General features: G+C 43.9%; 1 protein-coding gene across 1 annotated transcript; it reads right to left on the bottom strand.

The window, feature by feature from the left end:
* Positions 1-4,824: 4,824 nt before the first annotated feature.
* Positions 4,825-10,164, bottom strand: LOC142372191 (keratin, type I cytoskeletal 13-like). Its single transcript, XM_075455066.1, has 8 exons — positions 9,618-10,164; positions 8,320-8,402; positions 7,519-7,675; positions 7,271-7,432; positions 7,059-7,184; positions 6,571-6,645; positions 6,335-6,480; positions 4,825-5,010 (listed from the first exon to the last, which is right to left on the bottom strand). The coding sequence occupies exons 1-8, from the start codon at positions 10,131-10,133 to the stop codon at positions 4,890-4,892; spliced, it is 1,386 nt and encodes a 461-aa protein (XP_075311181.1). The 5' UTR covers positions 10,134-10,164; the 3' UTR covers positions 4,825-4,889.
* Between the last annotated feature and the right edge of the window lie 8,311 nt (positions 10,165-18,475).

Raw genomic sequence — 18,475 nt, 5'->3', positions numbered from 1 at the left:
AGAGTTAAGTTAGCATTAGCTAACTTCTCCCGACAGGACGCACTCGGTCCAACTGAAGCCATAAGACGGGTAACTTTCATGATACTGTCAGCTGACAGTTTTTTTCCTCTTTTCTTTCGGTGGTGGGTTGTCGGCAGTCTCTGTACTGGTGGTTGGTGGTTTGCTCCGCACCAGAAAGCGCTCCATTTCCCCCTTTTCTCTGTTTTAATGTCCTTCAGCCTTTGATGTGTCACAGTCTCATAATTCCCACCTGGTTCTCTGAGGATTTCTTTTTAAATAATTATTTTTAGGTGTAGAGTTTTCCTCTGTATTATGAAATGAGTGCAAACAAAGTACTGATATAGTAAAATAAAATAAAGTATTTTTTTTGTAGTTGTATATTGCAATAATAACGTGTGGATGTCACAAAATCACGTTTTGGAACCACTGCTGCAGAGAACAAGGTCCCAGACCTGATGGACGAAGACGCTGAAAAGGCTTTCCATTCAGCTGGATTTGAACATCTGTGTTTGACATTAAGGTGATAGGTTTGGTGATCAGATGTTTAACATCTTTACAGTCTTCTCCTGCCGCTGGAAATAAACGGGAGTCAACCCAAAACATTAGCAGGAGGGGGCTTATTCATTTTAAGGACCTTTTCATAGAGAAGAATTTGGCATCCTTTGAGGAACTTAGCAACAAATATGGTTTACCTAAATCACATTTTTTTAGATATTTGCAAGCCAGAAACTTTATTCGGTCTCACTTTTCAGGCTCAGTTTCCCTACCAGAGTGTACACTGTTGGAAACCATCCTATTATTGAACCCGACTCGTAAAGGGATGGTTTTGTGGCTTTATAATAAAATGTTGACCTCACCTAAACTTAAAACTTCATGGGAAGGAGACCTGAATACGACTATACTGGATGAGACATGGGCCTCTATACTTAAACTGGTGAATACATCATCTCTGTGTGCGCGCCATTGTCTCATTCAGTTTAAAATAGTACATAGAGCCCATCTCTCCAAAAGCAAACTATCTCGTTTCTATCCAGAAATCACCCCATACTGCGACAAAAGCAAAACTGCCGTAGCCACATTGGTTGATATGTCCTGGTTCTGCCCCGCTCTGGGTCAGTTCTGGACAGATGTTTTCCGTACGATGTTGGCCGGAGTCGCAGTAACACCTGGCCCTCTCTTGGCTCTTTTTGGCTTCAGTGATGAGGGGTTTCCTTTACCAGCCTCTAAAAGACAGGCTCTGGCATTCTGCTCATTGTTAGCGAGGCGTACAGTTCTGACCAGGTGGAGGGGTGCTGCTCCTCCAACTCACAGGCAGTGGTTATGTGACCTTATGTCGTGTTTGAAATTGGAAAGAATTAGATGCTCTCTTCAACACTCAACTGGTAAATTTAAAAAAAACATGGGGGCACTTTGTTAACTAATTTAAAAATATAAAATAATCCTCTAGATTAATTTATTTTATAAAAATGTGCTCTGTTTCTGTCAGGGAATGTAGTGCGTGGACCTACTGGGCAGTGACCTGGGTGGGCTGAATGGGATTACTTTGTAGGGATTCATTTTTTTGTATATTATTTTATGTCTCTGCCAGATAAACACTTTGTATTCACAAACTGTATGCATAAAAGGAAAAAAAACTTAATAAAAAGACAGTGATTTTAAAAAAAAAAGAGAGAAACATTAGCACCACCCTTTGTGCTGATAGGCAGGTGATGTTCTCATGAGCCTTACCCAAATAAAAGCTCAATCAAACTACCGTCCTTACTCGAGTTGAAAATGGGAGAGAAAACTTTCCTTAGAAGACATTTGAATAAACTTTCTGCTTGGACTGCAGCTCCTGTAGGTATTTGGTCATTTAAAGACATTCCAACGGCTAAAAATGATCTGATTCTACCGGATTTACTCAGTTTTACAGCCTGAAAGGGGACTCCACACATCATAGAAATGAGGTGGGAAAAAGAATCTCTCTCAGAGGATGACGGGTGAAACGTATGAACTACCTTCAGCACCTCAGGTGAGGGAAGAATACTTTAAGGTATGTCATGGCACCAAAAACGGAGCGGTTACAACACAGAAACCCAGAGTTTGGACGTTGTTGGACAATGTCGCCCCCTAATGGACGAACATTGTAAAATAGATTAGTTTGAAGCCTGACTAACGGGGAGCAAACAAAGCAGGAAGCGGCTGAATAAAGAGCTTCACACGACTGCTGAGTGGACCGAAATGGTTAAAGAAATGCATATAATGGAACAGCTGAATTTCTCTTTGAGTTTTCGGTGGTAAAAACCAACTCGAAGCAACTTAAAACTGCCAGCCGACCTGATGATGTCACCAGAGAATGTCTTGGGCTGTGTTCGAAACCGCCTACTACTCCTACTACTCCTACTAACTTTAACTTTTTTTTAGTTCCCGGATGCATACTAGATTCTCTGAAATGTTGCATCATGCATCATGAGGTTACTACTCATACTCAAACTACCCAAGATGCAACGTAACGTGACGTCGCCGATCGTCATTTCCTGTCAAAACGGCAGTTTCAAGCTAGCTACAACGAGGGTAGGTTCACTTCCTGTTTTCAAAACAAAAGCACCAATTGTATGGTAATGGCTTTCCCTATGATAAAAGGCAACGGGTATTTTATTTTGTGAAAATAACAGGAAGTGCGTTAGCTCACTGCGGCTAGCTTTAGCAGCGCCAAATTCGTGGGAACAAAATTGTAAACAGCCGGTATTTTGTCAGGTTTTCAACACGTTGGGGATCTAAACGACTACTTTCTCACCTGAAAATGTTTCAAATGTTGCTAAAGTTTACAGAGTTTAGAGCTTAAGGGAAATCAGCTTCAGGCCGGCTGATTTCAGCTCGGGCAGGAGCGAAATGCATTGTGGGTAAACGCTCTGCATACTGTCTGATCGATCAGTATGTAGTAAGTAGTATGGAAGTATGCAGTATGGCAGTATGTAGTACGTAGTATTCAGTATGCAGTATGCAGTATGTAGTATGCAGTATACAGTATGTAGTATGTAGTATGGAAGTATGCAGTATGCAGTATGTAGAATGTAGTAGGCGGTTTCGAACACAGCCTTGGATTATTCCCAGTTTGACTTTAAGAGACGGAGAACTTTTAGGGTTTATTAATGGATGTTAAAGTTCAGGACTCTGAAACTGGTGTGATGATAAATGTTTGCCTGTGTTTCATGTTTAAAACAATAAAAAATAAAGCACAAAGTTTTCAGAGGTAAAAACTGACTTGTTGGGGGCGCTGCAGGTAAACAGTTCATCGTGGTTCAGGTTGGAACTATACGGCTCCACTGATCTGGACCAGCAGATCAGTGTGTGTGTGTGTGTGTGTGTGTGTGTGTGTGTGTGTGTGTGTTCATGTTCAGCACACATAGTGGGGACACCAGGACGACTGGGTCACTACCCGTGAGGACCTTCGTCACTGTGGGGACTGACTGTCCTCATGGATACAAAGAGCTTTTTCATGGTCAGTTTTACATTGTTTTAGGCCAGAAAAGCAGTAATTCAGTTATTTTGTGCCAATAAAAATCCACAAGACACTCGGATATAAATTATGCTCAACAAACGAAACCTTTAAAACGTGTTTGAACATCTTTAGATGGTGAGCAGCAGAAATACAACTATTAATTTTACATGTGGATGATTCTCAGACTGATGACCAATCAGTTTGAATAAAGAATATTAAAGATAAGGAGCAAATAACCAAATAATATATATTGATCAAACCTACACTTAGAATTACTACAATCATTTAGATTTTGGCAATTTTAAGAAATATTCATATATATCATAACATGTTTATTCTCAGATGTTTTAAAATATCGGTAAATTTTATTCATATTTGTTATATTTTCACAAAAGTTTTAGGATGATTTTTCTCTCCAGCTGCTCAAATTCAGTTTGGAGCTGAAAGTTTTTTAACCCTTTGTTTGTCTTAACATTGTGTTTCCTCCCTTTGTCCTACGGGTCAGAAATGAGCCGCCCTACCAAAGTCCCAAAATAAAGCAACTTAACTGAATTTTAAATCCAAAATCTATTTTTATATGATGAAACCACCTGTTATTTATCTATTCAACTCAATTCAATACATTTTTTTTCATGTATTTTTTGTTACACAATACAAAAAGACAATCAGCAGTTTTCAGGATTACACTTTTTTTTTGGTCAGTTGGACCAACAGTTTTCTTGTTTTCTCAGTTTTCTTTTACATAATAAAGGTTTATTATTGCTATTATATAAATGTGAAGTAATTACTTCTGAATTAATTATATTGAAAGGGAAAAAAACAGTGAACTTTTTTCTGCTGTTTAAATGTTTTTATAATTCACGGGTCAAAAATGACCCATAAGACAATCTTTGTACCCTAGTGGTGTACAGCCCACATGGAAACATGAACAAAAATAAAGTGTGACTTTTTCTAATGATGGGGTCCCTTTAGGGAAAGTTATAAAAAGATAGTTTAAGGTATTTTTTCTGCAGCTAAACATGGTCGTGGGTCACTTTTGAACCGCAGGACAACAGGAGGGTTAACTTAATTTATGTTGATTAATTTCACAGCTGCAGCAATAACTGAATCTGATGTCAGGAGTGAGTTGTTTCAACCAGAAATAGAGAACACAGAGACACTGTTTGGTGAGTTTAGTTGGGTTTTATTTGTTGAAGACAGACATTTTCCCAGCAGAAACCCAGACTTTTGATAAAGTTTCCCTTTAAACTGGCTGCGCTTTGATCTGCAGCAGAAAACATCTGTAGAGAGACGAAGCTAAAAGGAAGAAAAAAACACTCCTCATCGTTCGGAGGTAACTTGGCTTTGTTCCAGCATGCAGAAAGACGATAGGTTGAAATGTGACTCCGCCCCCGGTCAGACAGCCGCGTCACTGCAGGACGGTGGAGCCGTCGATGACCTCCGTGGTGATCACCGTTTTGGTGGTGGTGACCGATGAAGAAGTCGCAGAAGAAGAAAGCGCAGAAGAAGAACTCAAGGAGGAAGAAGACCTGCAAGAGAAAAGAAACAAGCAGCTGAAACCTCTGTGATGTGATGAAGTTAGCAAGCTAGGATGCGTTTGAAGACGCGAAGCAAATGGAATAGAATAAAATGAAATAAATATAAAATAAAAATAGCTAATGTTTATTCACTTTTTATTTTATTTTATATTTATTTTATTTTATTTTATTCTATTTGCTTGTTTTTACTTTAATTGTTTAAATATCTTTCACTGTATGCAGCTGCAACACAACAAATTCCCAAATTGGGATGAATAAAATACTTATCTATCTAAGACTCTAACGTCTCAGATTCAAATGTATTTTTCTCTTTTTTATGCAGAATGAATATTTTTTTCTGGGTCATAAACCTAAAGAAAAAATCTATTCTAAACTTATAAAAGATAAAACATTACTCCACCTGATTTAAACTACAACTTCATCATTAGCCTGGAGACTTTGAATCGTTTACCCCCTAAAATAGTTGTTTGATGACGATGAACAGTGTCTTTTACACGAGTTTAAGAAGGGAAGATGTGGAGTTTGATGAATTTCACATGAAATAACTAGGGCTGGGCAACGATTAAAATGTTTAATCTAATTAATCACATGATTTCCCTGATTAATCGCGATTAATCACATGATTTCCCTGATTAATCACGATTAATCTCATTTGTACGCAGAATCCAAAAATGAATCCAAAAGTAGCGTATAGCTTTTAGCATTTAGTTTTATTTTAAATGTGCTGCCATATGAATGAAAGTGCCATAACATTTGTTGTGCAAACACACTTTTAACATCAGCATCTTTCTGTAGTTTTTATGTAGAAGCCTCGCTCCACTGTCTGTTTCCTTGAATGACTTGCTGCTATCAGTTGTGTGTTTTGCCTTTAAGTGATATTTTAGACTGGAACTACTACGCTGAGAAGACAATTCAACTTGGCTGTAAATGCAGGAGTTTTTTTAATTTTTATTTATTTTGAAATACGTGCTTTTATGTTGAAACCAGTAAAACAGGAAGTAGCGCCGGTTAGCTCCGTTAGCTTCACACCTGTAGCGGTGATGTTAGCTGCTAGTTTATCTTTATTTTATGCTGTAACTGTGTGAATGTGATGCATTCAACAGACTTTTACAATAATAAAACCTGCGTTAATGCGCCATAAAATATTTATCGGCGTTAAATAATTAACAAGTTAACGCGATAATAACCAGTTAACTTGCCCAGCCCCAGAAATAACAGATAAAACAGAAATGAATGTTGTATATTTCCACCTTCTACAGGTTTATCATTTCTTTGTTTTCTGATTAAATCGGTGCTCATTAAACCGTCTCCTTACTGCAACGCCTCCCCGTCCAGGAGCCTTCGGTACTCGGCGATCTCCATCTCCAGCCGGGTCTTGATGTCCAGCAGCATCTGGTACTCCTGGCCCTGGCGCTCCAGGTCGGCCCTCAGCCCGGTCAGCTGCTCCTCCAGGCTGCCCACCTGCACAGGTAAAGTTGGTCTGAGTGCTGAAGCTCAAAGCGGCCGACGCGCTCAAACTCAAACTCACAACCCTGGGAGAGTCCAACTCACCCGCATCTGGAAGCTGTTCATCTGGATGGCGAAGCGGCCTTGGACGTCGGCGAGCGAGGCCTCCAGAGACGATTTCTGTGAAGAGACGATCAAGTTAGAGGACGGGAAACGGGCAACAAACCGAGATGATGCAGACATTTCTGCCACTGAGGTCTGATCCCAGGCCACAACACAAACTGCCTCCAATCCAAATAAACTGTATTTCATTCCTAAAATGAACACAGACCCATAAACCTTCATCTGCCACCTGCTACCTGCCACCTGCTACATGCTACCTGCCACCTGCCACCTGCTACGTGCTAGCTGCCACCTGCTACGTGCTAGCTGCCACCTGCTACGTGCTACCTGCTACCTCCCACCTACTACGTGCTAGCTCCCACCTGCTACGTGCTAGCTGCCACCTGCTACATGCTACCTGCCACCTGCCACCTGCTACCTGCCACCTGCTTCCTGCCACCTGCCACCTTAACCGTCCTGGTTGCTCTCACCATGCTGAGCTGGGACTGGAGCTCGATCTCCAGGGACTGAAGCTGGCTCTTCACATCTTTGATCTCTGTGGTCGTGGTCTTCATGGTCATCTCTGCGGTCGCCACCTCCTTCGTGATGGCCTCCGACTGAGGACAAGAAGACGGCGTCGTCAACCACATGAAACCAGCGGCTCTTTTAATGTAAAGTCTTTACCACACAGTCGGGTTTCTACCTTGGACTGGAACCAGCCCTCCAGCTCTTTGCGGCTTTTGGCGGAGACGGCCTCGTAGTGTTCTCTGATCTCCTCCATGATCTTTGTGAGGTCTTCCTGAGGAGCAGCGTCCACCTCCACGTTCACCTGGCCGGACACCTGAGTGCGCATGGACATCAGGTCCTGCAGGACAGGAGAGCGTCAGGACGTTTTACACATTTTACACATAAGAAGAGCCGGATGTTCTGTTGCTGGTCCCATCCGGTTACCTCCTCGTGGTTGCTCTTCATGGACACCAGCTCGTCCTTCAGGCTTTCGATCTGCATGCTCAGGTCGGTCTTGGACACGCTCACTTCTCCCAGCAGCATCTTCAACCCGGCAATGTCGGCCTCCACCGACTGACGCATGGACAGCTCGTTCTCAAACCTTTAACAGACCGTCACAGTCGAATAAAGATCAAACCAAACCTTAAAGTTTAAAAACACGAGTCAAAATGAGCATAAACTCTACTTCTGCTCAGATTTAGAATAAGAAAATGTTGCCGAAAGAAATTTCAATTTGAAACCTTTAAACAGAATTCTGAACATTGGAAATAAAACGTTTTAAAGAATTCATTAAACATGTTGTAGAATCATATTGTAGCCGCTTTTAAATGAGCAAATGTCAGTAACTTCTCCTCTTTGTCTTTGGGGTTCTGTTTCACAAACTTAAACTGTGTTTAATAACGAGGAAACATCATTTTTCCCTTTACAGCTGAATGTTATAATCAGGTTTATCCACCTGCTGCAGTTCATCTCACAGCCAGCAGAGGGCGCACTTTAGCTTCTAATAACAGGCTTTCACAATGAACACTGAACTCAACGGTGATTTGACTAGAAAACCAAAATAATCAGAATCTTCAGCTCATTTCAAGGTTCGAACCACCAGGAGTTTAGTTTGATTTAAATTTAAATTCACAGAAGTTATTCAGAACAAACCAAATGAAGATAATTAGAAACGGCTGATTAAGACAGAAAGTCTGACAGAATGGCAGAAAATGGAAGAAAAGAGGAAGATAAGGCGTCACGCACTTCATCCTGAAGTCGTCCTGAGCCAGTCTGGCGTTGTCGATGCTCAGCATGACGGTACCTCTGGAGATGATGGCGTCCTGGATCTGAAAACAGGAAGTAAAGTAACGGTGAGGATGGAAGGAAAACCGGAGAGAATCATGTTTGAGTTCCTTCAGAAAAAGGAAGATGGAAGACGATGGCTTACACCTGGATCATTTCATCACAGGTGTGGTTCACCTGAGACTGCCGTCCAATCACAGAGGCCTCTGGGTCACCTCTCACTGCATCCATCTTAAAACATCTTGTGCTTTTTTAAAATAAATCTAATTTCTGTTGAACTGTGTTTACAGAAATATTCCAACTTTTCAGCTGCTGAACCACAAACTTTATTTTTTTTCTATTTCTTTAAGTCTTCCATACTTCATTTTTTAAGGTTTTTCCCTGCTTCTTTAAAAAAACAGGAGCTATGTTGTCACCTTTGATCTTCCATACTTCATTTTTTAAGATTTTTTACCTGTATTCTTTAAAAAAAAAAAACAGGAGCTATGTTGTCACCTTTGATCTCCCATACATCATTTTTAAGGTTTTTTTCCTGCTACCTTAAAAAAAAACAGGATATATTGTCACCTTTGATCTTCCATACATCATTTTTTTAAGGTTTTTTCCTGCTTCTTTAAAAAAACAGGAGCTGTTGTCACCTTTGATTTTCCATACTTCATTTTTTAAGTTTTTATTCCTGTTTTCTTAAAAAAAACAGGAGCTATGTTGTCACCTTTGATCTCCCATACATCATTTTTAAGGTTTTTTTCCCGCTACCTTAAAAAAAACAGGAGCTATGTTGACACCTTTTGGATAGATTTTGACAAAGATCTAAAAACGTTGATGAAAGAAGAGCAGCAGCAGCAACTGACAGACCCCCGGCCTCCCATGATGCCCCCGGCCTCCCATGATGCCCCTGCCTCCCATGATGCCCCCGGCCTCCCATGATGCCCCCGGCCTCCCATGATGCCCCTGCCTCCCATGATGCCCCCGGCCTCCCATGATGCCCCCGGCCTCCCATGATGCCCCTGCCTCCCATGATGCCCCCGGCCTCCCATGATGCCCCCGGCCTCCCATGATGCCCCTGGCCTCCCATGATGCCCCTGCCTCCCATGATGCCCCTGGCCTCCCATGATGCCCCTGGCCTCCCATGATGCCCCTGCCTCCCATGATGCCCCCGGCCTCCCATGATGCCCCCGGCCTCCCATGATGCCCCCGGCCTCCCATGATGCCCCTGCCTCCCATAATGCCCCTGCCTCCCATGATGCCCCTGGCCTCACCTTGCCCTGCAGCTCCTGGATGGTGATGAAGAAGGCGCTGAAGTCCCTGGTGGACGGGCCGATCTTGGTCTCGGCAAACTCCCGGATCTTCAGCTCCAGGTCGGCGTTGGCCTTCTCCAGGATGCCCACCTTGCTGAGGTAGGTGGCCAGCCGGTCGTTCAGGTTCTGCATGGTGAACTTCTCGTTGCCGATCAGGCTGTCGTCCATTGCGGCTCCACCCCCGAAGCCGGCACCGAATCCTCCTCCTCCTCCGCCTCCTGCACCTCCACCAAAACCTCCACCAAAACCTCCACCGCCGCCTCCACCCGCTCCGCCGCCGAATCCGAAGCCTCCGCCTCCAGCGGAGAAGCTCCGGCTGGCCTGGGACACCCTGACGCCGCCGCCTCCGGCTCCCCCGGCCATGCTGAAGGAGCTCATGCCTCTGCTGGATCCGAAGGATGCTCGGCCGCCGCCCAGGCCGAGACCGCCGCCGCCGCCGCCGCCCATGGAGCTGCGTGAGTACATCATGGTCGTCATGATGGAGTAGAAGAGGAGTGTCTGTCTGTCTTCTCAGGAGCAGGAGAGGAGAGAAGTGAGGAGGAGTGGGGATGGCTGCTGCTTTTAAAGGCATGCAGGTGGGTGGTGCTGCAGGTGAGGAGGTGGGGTCACCACCCACACCCACACAGCAGGAATGCAGCTGCCCCGGGGGGCACCGGGGGGGGGCACCGGGGGGGGGCACTTTACTGCTTCTTTTTATGGTGTTTCAGCGGTTTGGAATAATTTAAAATGTGTTCATTAACCGGCTGAAAATATGTGAAATCAGAAGTTAAAGCTGCTGTTTTATCAATAGATTTATAATCTGAGATGAAAGCTGTCAGGAGAACATTATGAGGTCATATTTACTATGGGAGCCAATACCGAAGGCATTAGACACACACATTACTCTGTTGCCAGACTTATTTTTCCGTTTTGGCCCTAAAGTTCGGAGCGCTACTAGTCTGGCAGCGATGGTCCGACCGACATAAAAAGCGCACCGCTGCGTGCGCACCGATCGGGAATGGTGTGCTATGACTTTTGGCTCTCGTTAGTCAAAAGGAATTCCGGCAAAATGGGAAAAAGTTGGAAAATTGCGGATGGGAAAATGCATTGGAAATAAAAAAATTGAGCGCCAAAATGGCCTATTTTAGAGGCCTTATAACTCAGCCATAAACCATCGCACAGACCTCATTCAAAGTTTATATGTGACAGGAGACTCTCGGCTTTAACTGAACCAAAGGGTTTGTTGATATATTATACAGCTTTTACACAACGGCAGTTTACGTTTTAGGAAGACTACATCTCAGCTCAGGTGTTTCTCCCATTCTACTGCCCACTATAAATTCGATACTGCACCAATTCCTCAAACAAATGTCTCTCATGTCCAAAATATCTGCCCGATCTGGACAAATGTTACTTCAAAACGAAGGCATTTTTGTCTTCTTTCACCCAAAGTCACACTCATTGAGCTCTGCCACACATATTTCTTACAAATTGCCTCTGAGCCCAGAGGTCGCCTCTCCATTTCCATAATAAAGGCCTAAAATCATAAAATCAATGTGAAAAATTATTTTAAAACTGCCATAAAACAACAGCCACTCATAGTAGCCGAATGAAAATTACACCGCTGGCTTCTGCCGTCTCTTGGGGCGCTGACGGTTAAATTATTATTCGGATACGACTTTTACTTTTCGAACAGCGACCGTTTGTTCGAGACAGTCGAGTGCAGTCAAAATTAGTCTAATTTTAAGAAGCCATAGTGTGTGTCGCATGTCAGTTTGACGAGCCGCAGCTGGTTCCGTCTCCGTAGCGACGCGTTAGGAGCCCGCACCTGCTCCTGTTACCGGGGCAACGCCTCGTTAACCTGTCTTCTCCATTTTGGGAATCGCAGAAGCGAAAAATTCAATGGGAAAATCGATTGAAAAGCACTTGACGAGCAAAAACTGCCCTGTTTTGGAGGCCTCATAACTCAGCCATACGACATCACAGAGACCTCATTCAAAGTTTATATGTGACAGGAGACTGAACTAAACTTTTTTTTAGGGCGGGCAGTAGATTGGAACCCATTTTTTTAGTTATGATATATTACATATATCTTATATATTTAAGGACTTATTACCCCGAAGAGTGACAGTTGGTTTGTGTGTGAACAGAAGCAAATATTAACTTTAAAGATTTAAAGATTTTATTAGTTTCTGACAGCAGTCGTTCTCCTAAATTTACAGAAGAAAGTCCTGATCAGCTTCATTTCTTTATATATTTCCTGGATCAGGACTCTGGGTCTTTGGGTCGGGACTCTGGATCTGGACTCTGGATCTGGACTCTGGATCTGGACTCTGGATCTGGACTCTGGATCTGGACTCTGGGTCAGGACTCTGGATCAGGTCTCTGGGACTCTGGATCAGGACTCTGGATCAGGACTCTGGATCTGGACTCTGGATCAGGTCTCTGGGTCTGGACTCTGGATCTGGACTCTGGATCTGGACTCTGGATCTGGACTCTGGATCAGGTCTCTGGATCAGGACTCTGGATCTGGACTCTGGATCAGGTCTCTGGGTCAGGACTCTGGATCTGGACTCTGGATCTGGACTCTGGATCAGGTCTCTGGGTCAGGACTCTGGATCTGGACTCTGGGTCAGGACTCTAGGACTCTGGGTCAGGACTCTGGATCAGGACTCTGGGACTCTGGGTCAGGACTCTGGATCAGGACTCTGGATCTGGACTCTGGATCAGGTCTCTGGGTCAGGACTCTGGATCTGGACTCTGGGTCAGGACTCTGGGTCAGGACTCTGGATCAGGTCTCTGGGTCAGGACTCTGGATCAGGACTCTAGGACTCTGGGTCAGGACTCTGGATCAGGACTCTGGGACTCTGGGTCAGGACTCTGGATCAGGACTCTGGGACTCTGGGTCAGGACTCTGGATCAGGACTCTGGATCTGGACTCTGGATCAGGTCTCTGGGTCAGGACTCTGGATCTGGACTCTGGGTCAGGACTCTGGGTCAGGACTCTGGATCAGGTCTCTGGGTCAGGACTCTGGATCAGGACTCTAGGACTCTGGGTCAGGACTCTGGATCAGGACTCTGGGACTCTGGGTCGGGACTCTGGATCGGGACTCTGGATCTGGACTCTGGACTTTGGGAGGAATAGTAAAACAAAGGTATAAAAACGTTGCTTCACTACTTTGTGCTCCTGACTTCTTCGGGTAAACTTGAGTCGAATGTCGGCCTCGGGCACCAAACCATCAGCTGTCACCTGACGGCGTCCCGTTCAGCTGCTCGCTGTGGGAAAACGCCACGGGCTCACATCACCATGGCAACGTAATCCCTGTGTGTGTGTCGGTTTGTTGGATAAACTCTGAGCTGAAGGCTGAACGCATTCCACACAGAACACCTGTGAGCTCGCTTTGTTCCCGAGGTCCCAACAGGTTCTGGTCCCAACAGGTTCTGGTCCCTCCAACAGGTTCTGGTCCCAACAGGTTCTGGTCCCTCCAACAGGTTCTGGTCCCAACAGTTTCTGGTCCCTCCAACAGGTTCTGGTCCCTCCAACAGGTTCTGGTCCCAACAGTTTCTGGTCCCTCCAACAGGTTCTGGTCCCAACAGGTTCTGGTCCCTCCAACAGGTTCTGGTCCCAACAGTTTCTGGTCCCTCCAACAGGTTCTGGTCCCTCCAACAGGTTCTGGTCCCAACAGTTTCTGGTCCCTCCAACAGGTTCTGGTCCCTCCAACAGGTTCTGGTCCCAACAGTTTCTGGTCCCTCCAACAGAAAACCTAACCCTACCCTAACCCTAACCTAACCTAACCTAACCCTATCCCTAACCCTAACCTAACCCTAACCTAACCCTAAGGATATTGGAAGGATGTAAAGTAAAGGGGGTGCCTAAACCTAAATTTTGAGATAGAAACAGTAACAGAAGGAAGCACAAACAGAAAGTACGAACAGGAGCACGAAATACGGAGCGACCGAAAGCATATAAATAGGAGCAAAAGGAAGCACAGACAGTAGCACGAAAAACGGAGCGAACAGAAGCAAAATAACAGAAACAGAGAAACACACTAGGCCTGAGGAAGACAAAACTATGTCGAAACGTTGCCAAGAATAGTGTGTTGAAAGGAAAGAGAAATCCGAAATATAAGCCTAAGATGAAACCAATTATGGGAAAGTAAGGGAATTTGGAATATCCGTTTTATGTTTGTCCTAATTTAAATTTATTTTAGGGGCACTGTGGCGAAAGTCAGTGGCGAGCGTGCACCTCCTCTCCTCTTCGGAGGAGTGGACAACCCTTTCCCTACCCTAACTCAGCCAGGTCCTACTGACCGTTAGTCGCAGTGCCCCCCCCAATTTTTCTATCCCTATCCCAACCCTGGCCCTAAACCTAACCCTGGCCCTGACCCTAACCCTAACCCCAATCCTAACCCTAACCCCAATCCTAACCCTAAGGATATTGGAAGGATGTAAAGTAAAGGGGGTGCCTAAACCTAAATTTTGAGATAGAAACAGTAACAGAAGGAAGCACAAACAGAAAGTACGAACAGGAGCACGAAATACGGAGCGACCGAAAGCATATAAATAGGAGCAAAAGGAAGCACAGACAGTAGCACGAAAAACGGAGCGAACAGAAGCAAAATAACAGAAACAGAGAAACACACTAGGCCTGAGGAAGACAAAACTATGTCGAAACGTTGCCAAGAATAGTGTGTTGAAAGGAAAGAGAAATACGAAATATAAGCCTAAGATGAAACCAATTATGGGAAAGTAAGGGAATTTGGAATATCCGTTTTATGTTTGTCCTAATTTAAATTTATTTTAGGGGCACTGTGGCGAAAGTCAGTGGCGAGCGTGCACCTCCTCTCCTCTTCGGAGGAGTGGACAACCCTTTCCCTACCCTAACCTAACCCTAACCCTTTTCTCTGTTCTGGCCCCCCGATGGTGGAACGATCTCCCGACTGATGTCAGGACAGCTGAGTCGCTGCCCATCTTTGGCCGCAGACTGCAAACCATCTCTGCAGGAAACACTACCCAGATCCGCCCTCTGAGGACATCACCTGCTTCTTCCCAGCTCCTTACGCACTGATCTGTTTTCTAAATTGTCTTCCCATTGGTCTCGGTACCTAACTTACCGCACTTACTCTAGCACTAGTTTTGCTCTTAGGTGTTTGGTTTTAGAAGGAAATGCACTTATGATTTCTTGTGACCTGAAGTTCTTTTGCCTACCGATGTGGAACACACTGATTGTAAGTCGCTTTGGATAAAAGCGTCTGCAGAATGACCGTAATGTGATGATATGTAATGAGTGCTTTACGTAAATCAGACCACAATTTAAAAGTGTGTTTTATGAATGGATTTGTCGTCAGCGTGCATAGTTGTTTGAGTGAAGGAACATATGGGACTGATGCAAGACACATGGAATTAATATCATAATGTTCCATCTGTACCCATCTTTCCATACCCAGACCGCCCGGCACTGTGCTGCCTAGTAATTAGAGTTTCAGTCCGCCTTCCTGAGGTGTTCCCTTAAGGATTTTTAACCTTATTCTGGGAATTTTGCCCTTCCATATAAACCCAGATAGAGCTGAATGCAGCTGTTTAAAGAGGTATTTAGGTACCGTAGTGGGTAGCATCTGAAACAGAAAGAGACATTTCGGCAGGACATTCATTTTAACACAACTTATTCGACCCACCAAAGACAGGAAGGTTCAGCCACCTTTTAAGCTCCGCTTCAGTTTTAGATAGTTTAGAGAAAAAGCCTTTGAACATACATTGGGAATCTGAAGGCCCAGAAATGTTCATTTCTCAGAGCACCATTGAAAGGGTATATTATGTCTCGATATTTTAGTCCCAGCTGTGTTAAGTGGCACTACAACACTCCAACTATCCAGAGATAACACCGTATTCGGTTAATGTTTCTAATAATGTGGGTATTGACAACTCCGGTTCTGTCAAATAAATTAGGACATCGTCAGCATACAATGAAATTTTGTGAGTGACACCCCCTATGTGTTTCTCTTTATTAATGGGTGGGATGTTATTGCTATCGCTAACGGTTCTATTGCCATCATTGCCCTGTTTCTCTCCACAGTCGCCTCAGGCACACTCAGGACGGGAGATTGGACCGAAAAAAAAAAAGTTTCAGTGCAATCTGTTGGTTTCCTTAGCTAGGAAATTGTTTTTGAATTGGCTCTATATGAACGAATTGGATTATTTTATGAATAATTATGATTACAATTAATTGAATTCCAATTGGCTTGAATTGGACTTTATTATCTAAGTGGCTTGAGATGACATTTGTTGTATTTGGCGCTATATAAATAAAATTGAATTGAATAGCAATGGGCGACAGGCCGCAGCCTCGGTGCGACTTCAGGTGTTTTTGTGCAGATAAACGAAGGTTCTCAGCTCTACTTCAGACGTTTTCTCACCTGTTTCTGCACTTTTCTCCCATTTTCTTGAACATATGTGGACTATTAGACTGCTTAACTAAGTGAACCCTGCCCTTAACAGGACCAACAAACCATTCCACACCCGAGTCCCAGTTATCTTTGTGTGACAGCAGCCTTTGATTTCTGACACTGGCGCCGGGAACCAGGCATTACGACTTAATCTGTGATGCTGGCAGAGTTCTGATGTGGAATGAAAGCTCGAGGAATCAGGCTGACGGGTGGATCTGCCGTCACATGTACGGCCCGCGGCCGGCAGCCTGAGCGATGGGAGTAATTTACAGGCACATACTTTTCTGCAGGCATGCGTGCAAGTACGCGTTGATAGTTCATATATGAGCTGCTGTAGCTGCAGGTCAAAGCCATGGAAGTTAGATTTGGATTCAACAAAACATGTTGTTAAATATGTTGGATTTCACTTTGTTAAAAAAGAAGTTCTCAGAATCTCCGTCAGGTTGGAAGCAAACAGCATTTTAATCCTTTTTTATTAATTCATGCAACTTGGAAAACAAGTTAAAGTTACTTTCTGTGCACATTTATCACCCACGATGAGCTATTTTTAAAGACAAACATGACACTTTAACTTCTCTTGTTGAGGATTATCAGCAAGATTAAACAAAAAAGCAACTGACTAGATTAACTTCAATTCAATTCCATTCAAATTCAAAAATACTTTATTTATCCCAGAGGGAAATTAAATGTTGATGTAGCTCAATTAAATGAAGGAGTTATTATAGATGCTGATGGCTGTGGGCAGGAAAGATTTCCTGTAGCGGTCCGTTTTGCATCCAAACTGAAGAAGCCTTTGACTGAAGAGACTCTGTTTTCCGATAACAGTCTCATGGAGAGGATGTTCAGGGTTGTCCATAATTCTCTTGATTTTATGCAAAATCCTTCTTTGCATTATTGTCTCCAGAGGTTCCACAGTCGTCCCCAGAACAGAACCAGCCTTCCTTATCAGGTTGTTGAGTCTTTTTAGGTCCCTGGTTCTGATGCTGCTGCCCCAACAGATGACGCCAGAGGAAATGACGCTCTCAACAACAGACTTGTAGAAGATCTGCAACATCTTGTTGCAAACCTTGAAGGACCTTAGCTTCCTCAAGAAGTACAGTCTGCTCTGTCCTTTCTTGTAGATGGCTTCACTGTTGTGTCTCCAGTCCAGTCTGTTGTCCACATGAACACCGAGGTATTTATATTCCTCAACCACCTCCACTTCTTCTCCCATGATGGAAACAGGGTTTGATCTGACCCTGTTTCTCCTGAAATCTACAATCATCTCCTTTGTTTTGTTAACATTCAAGATGAGATGATTGTTCTTGGAGGCCAAAAAGCAGCAGAACAAATCTGGAGTCAAACCCGAATAAAGACACAAAACTTGCAGGTTTATAAGCAATAAGTCCAATAAAAAGGGAAAAAGTCAAGACCAGCAAGTCCCAAGTAGAGTCCCATAACAAGTCCCAAGTAGAGTCTCATAAAAAGTCCCAAGTAGAGTCCCATAAAAAGTCCCAAATAGAGTCCCATAACAAGTCCCAAATAGAGTCCCATAACAAGTCCCAAGTAGAGTCCCATAACAAGTCCCAAGTAGAGTCCCATAACAAGTCCCAAGTAGAGTCCCATAACAAGTCACAAATAGAGTCCCATAACGAGTCCCAAGTAGAGTCCCATAACAAGTCAAAAATAGAGTCTCATAACAAGTCCCTAGTAGAGTCCCATAACAAGTCCCTAGTAGAGTCCCATAACAAGTCCCAAGTAGAGTCCCATAACAAGTCCCAAGTAGAGTCTCATAACAAGTCCCAAATAGAGTCCCATAACAAGTCCCAAGTAGAGTCTCATAACAAGTCCCAAATAGAGTCCCATAACAAGTCCCAAGTAGAGTCCCATAACAAGTCCCAAGTAGAGTCCCATAACAAGTCCCAAGTAGAGTCCCATAACAAGTCCCAAATAGTCCCATAACAAGTCCCAAGTAGAGTCCCATAACAAGTCCCAAGTAGAGTCCCATAACAAGTCCCAAGTAGAGTCCCATAACAAGTCAAAAATAGAGTCTCATAACAAGTCCCTAGTAGAGTCCCATAACAAGTCCCTAGTAGAGTCCCATAAAAAGTCCCAAGTAGAGTCCCATAACAAGTCCCAAGTAGAGTCCCATAACAAGTCAAAAATAGAGTCTCATAACAAGTCCCTAGTAGAGTCCCATAACAAGTCCCAAGTAGAGTCACATAAAAAGTCCCAAATAGAGTCCCATAACAAGTCCCAAGTAGAGTCCCATAACAAGTCCCAAATAGTCCCATAACAAGTCCCAAGTAGAGTCCCATAACAAGTCCCAAGTAGAGTCCCATAACAAGTCCCAAATAGTCCCATAACAAGTCCCAAGTAGAGTCCCATAACAAGTCCCAAGTAGAGTCCCATAACAAG

Source organism: Odontesthes bonariensis, chromosome 21 (genome assembly GCF_027942865.1).
Source record: "Odontesthes bonariensis isolate fOdoBon6 chromosome 21, fOdoBon6.hap1, whole genome shotgun sequence".
Classification (NCBI taxonomy): Eukaryota; Metazoa; Chordata; class Actinopteri; order Atheriniformes; family Atherinopsidae; genus Odontesthes; species Odontesthes bonariensis.
This window is presented reverse-complemented; position numbering and strand designations above follow the sequence as displayed.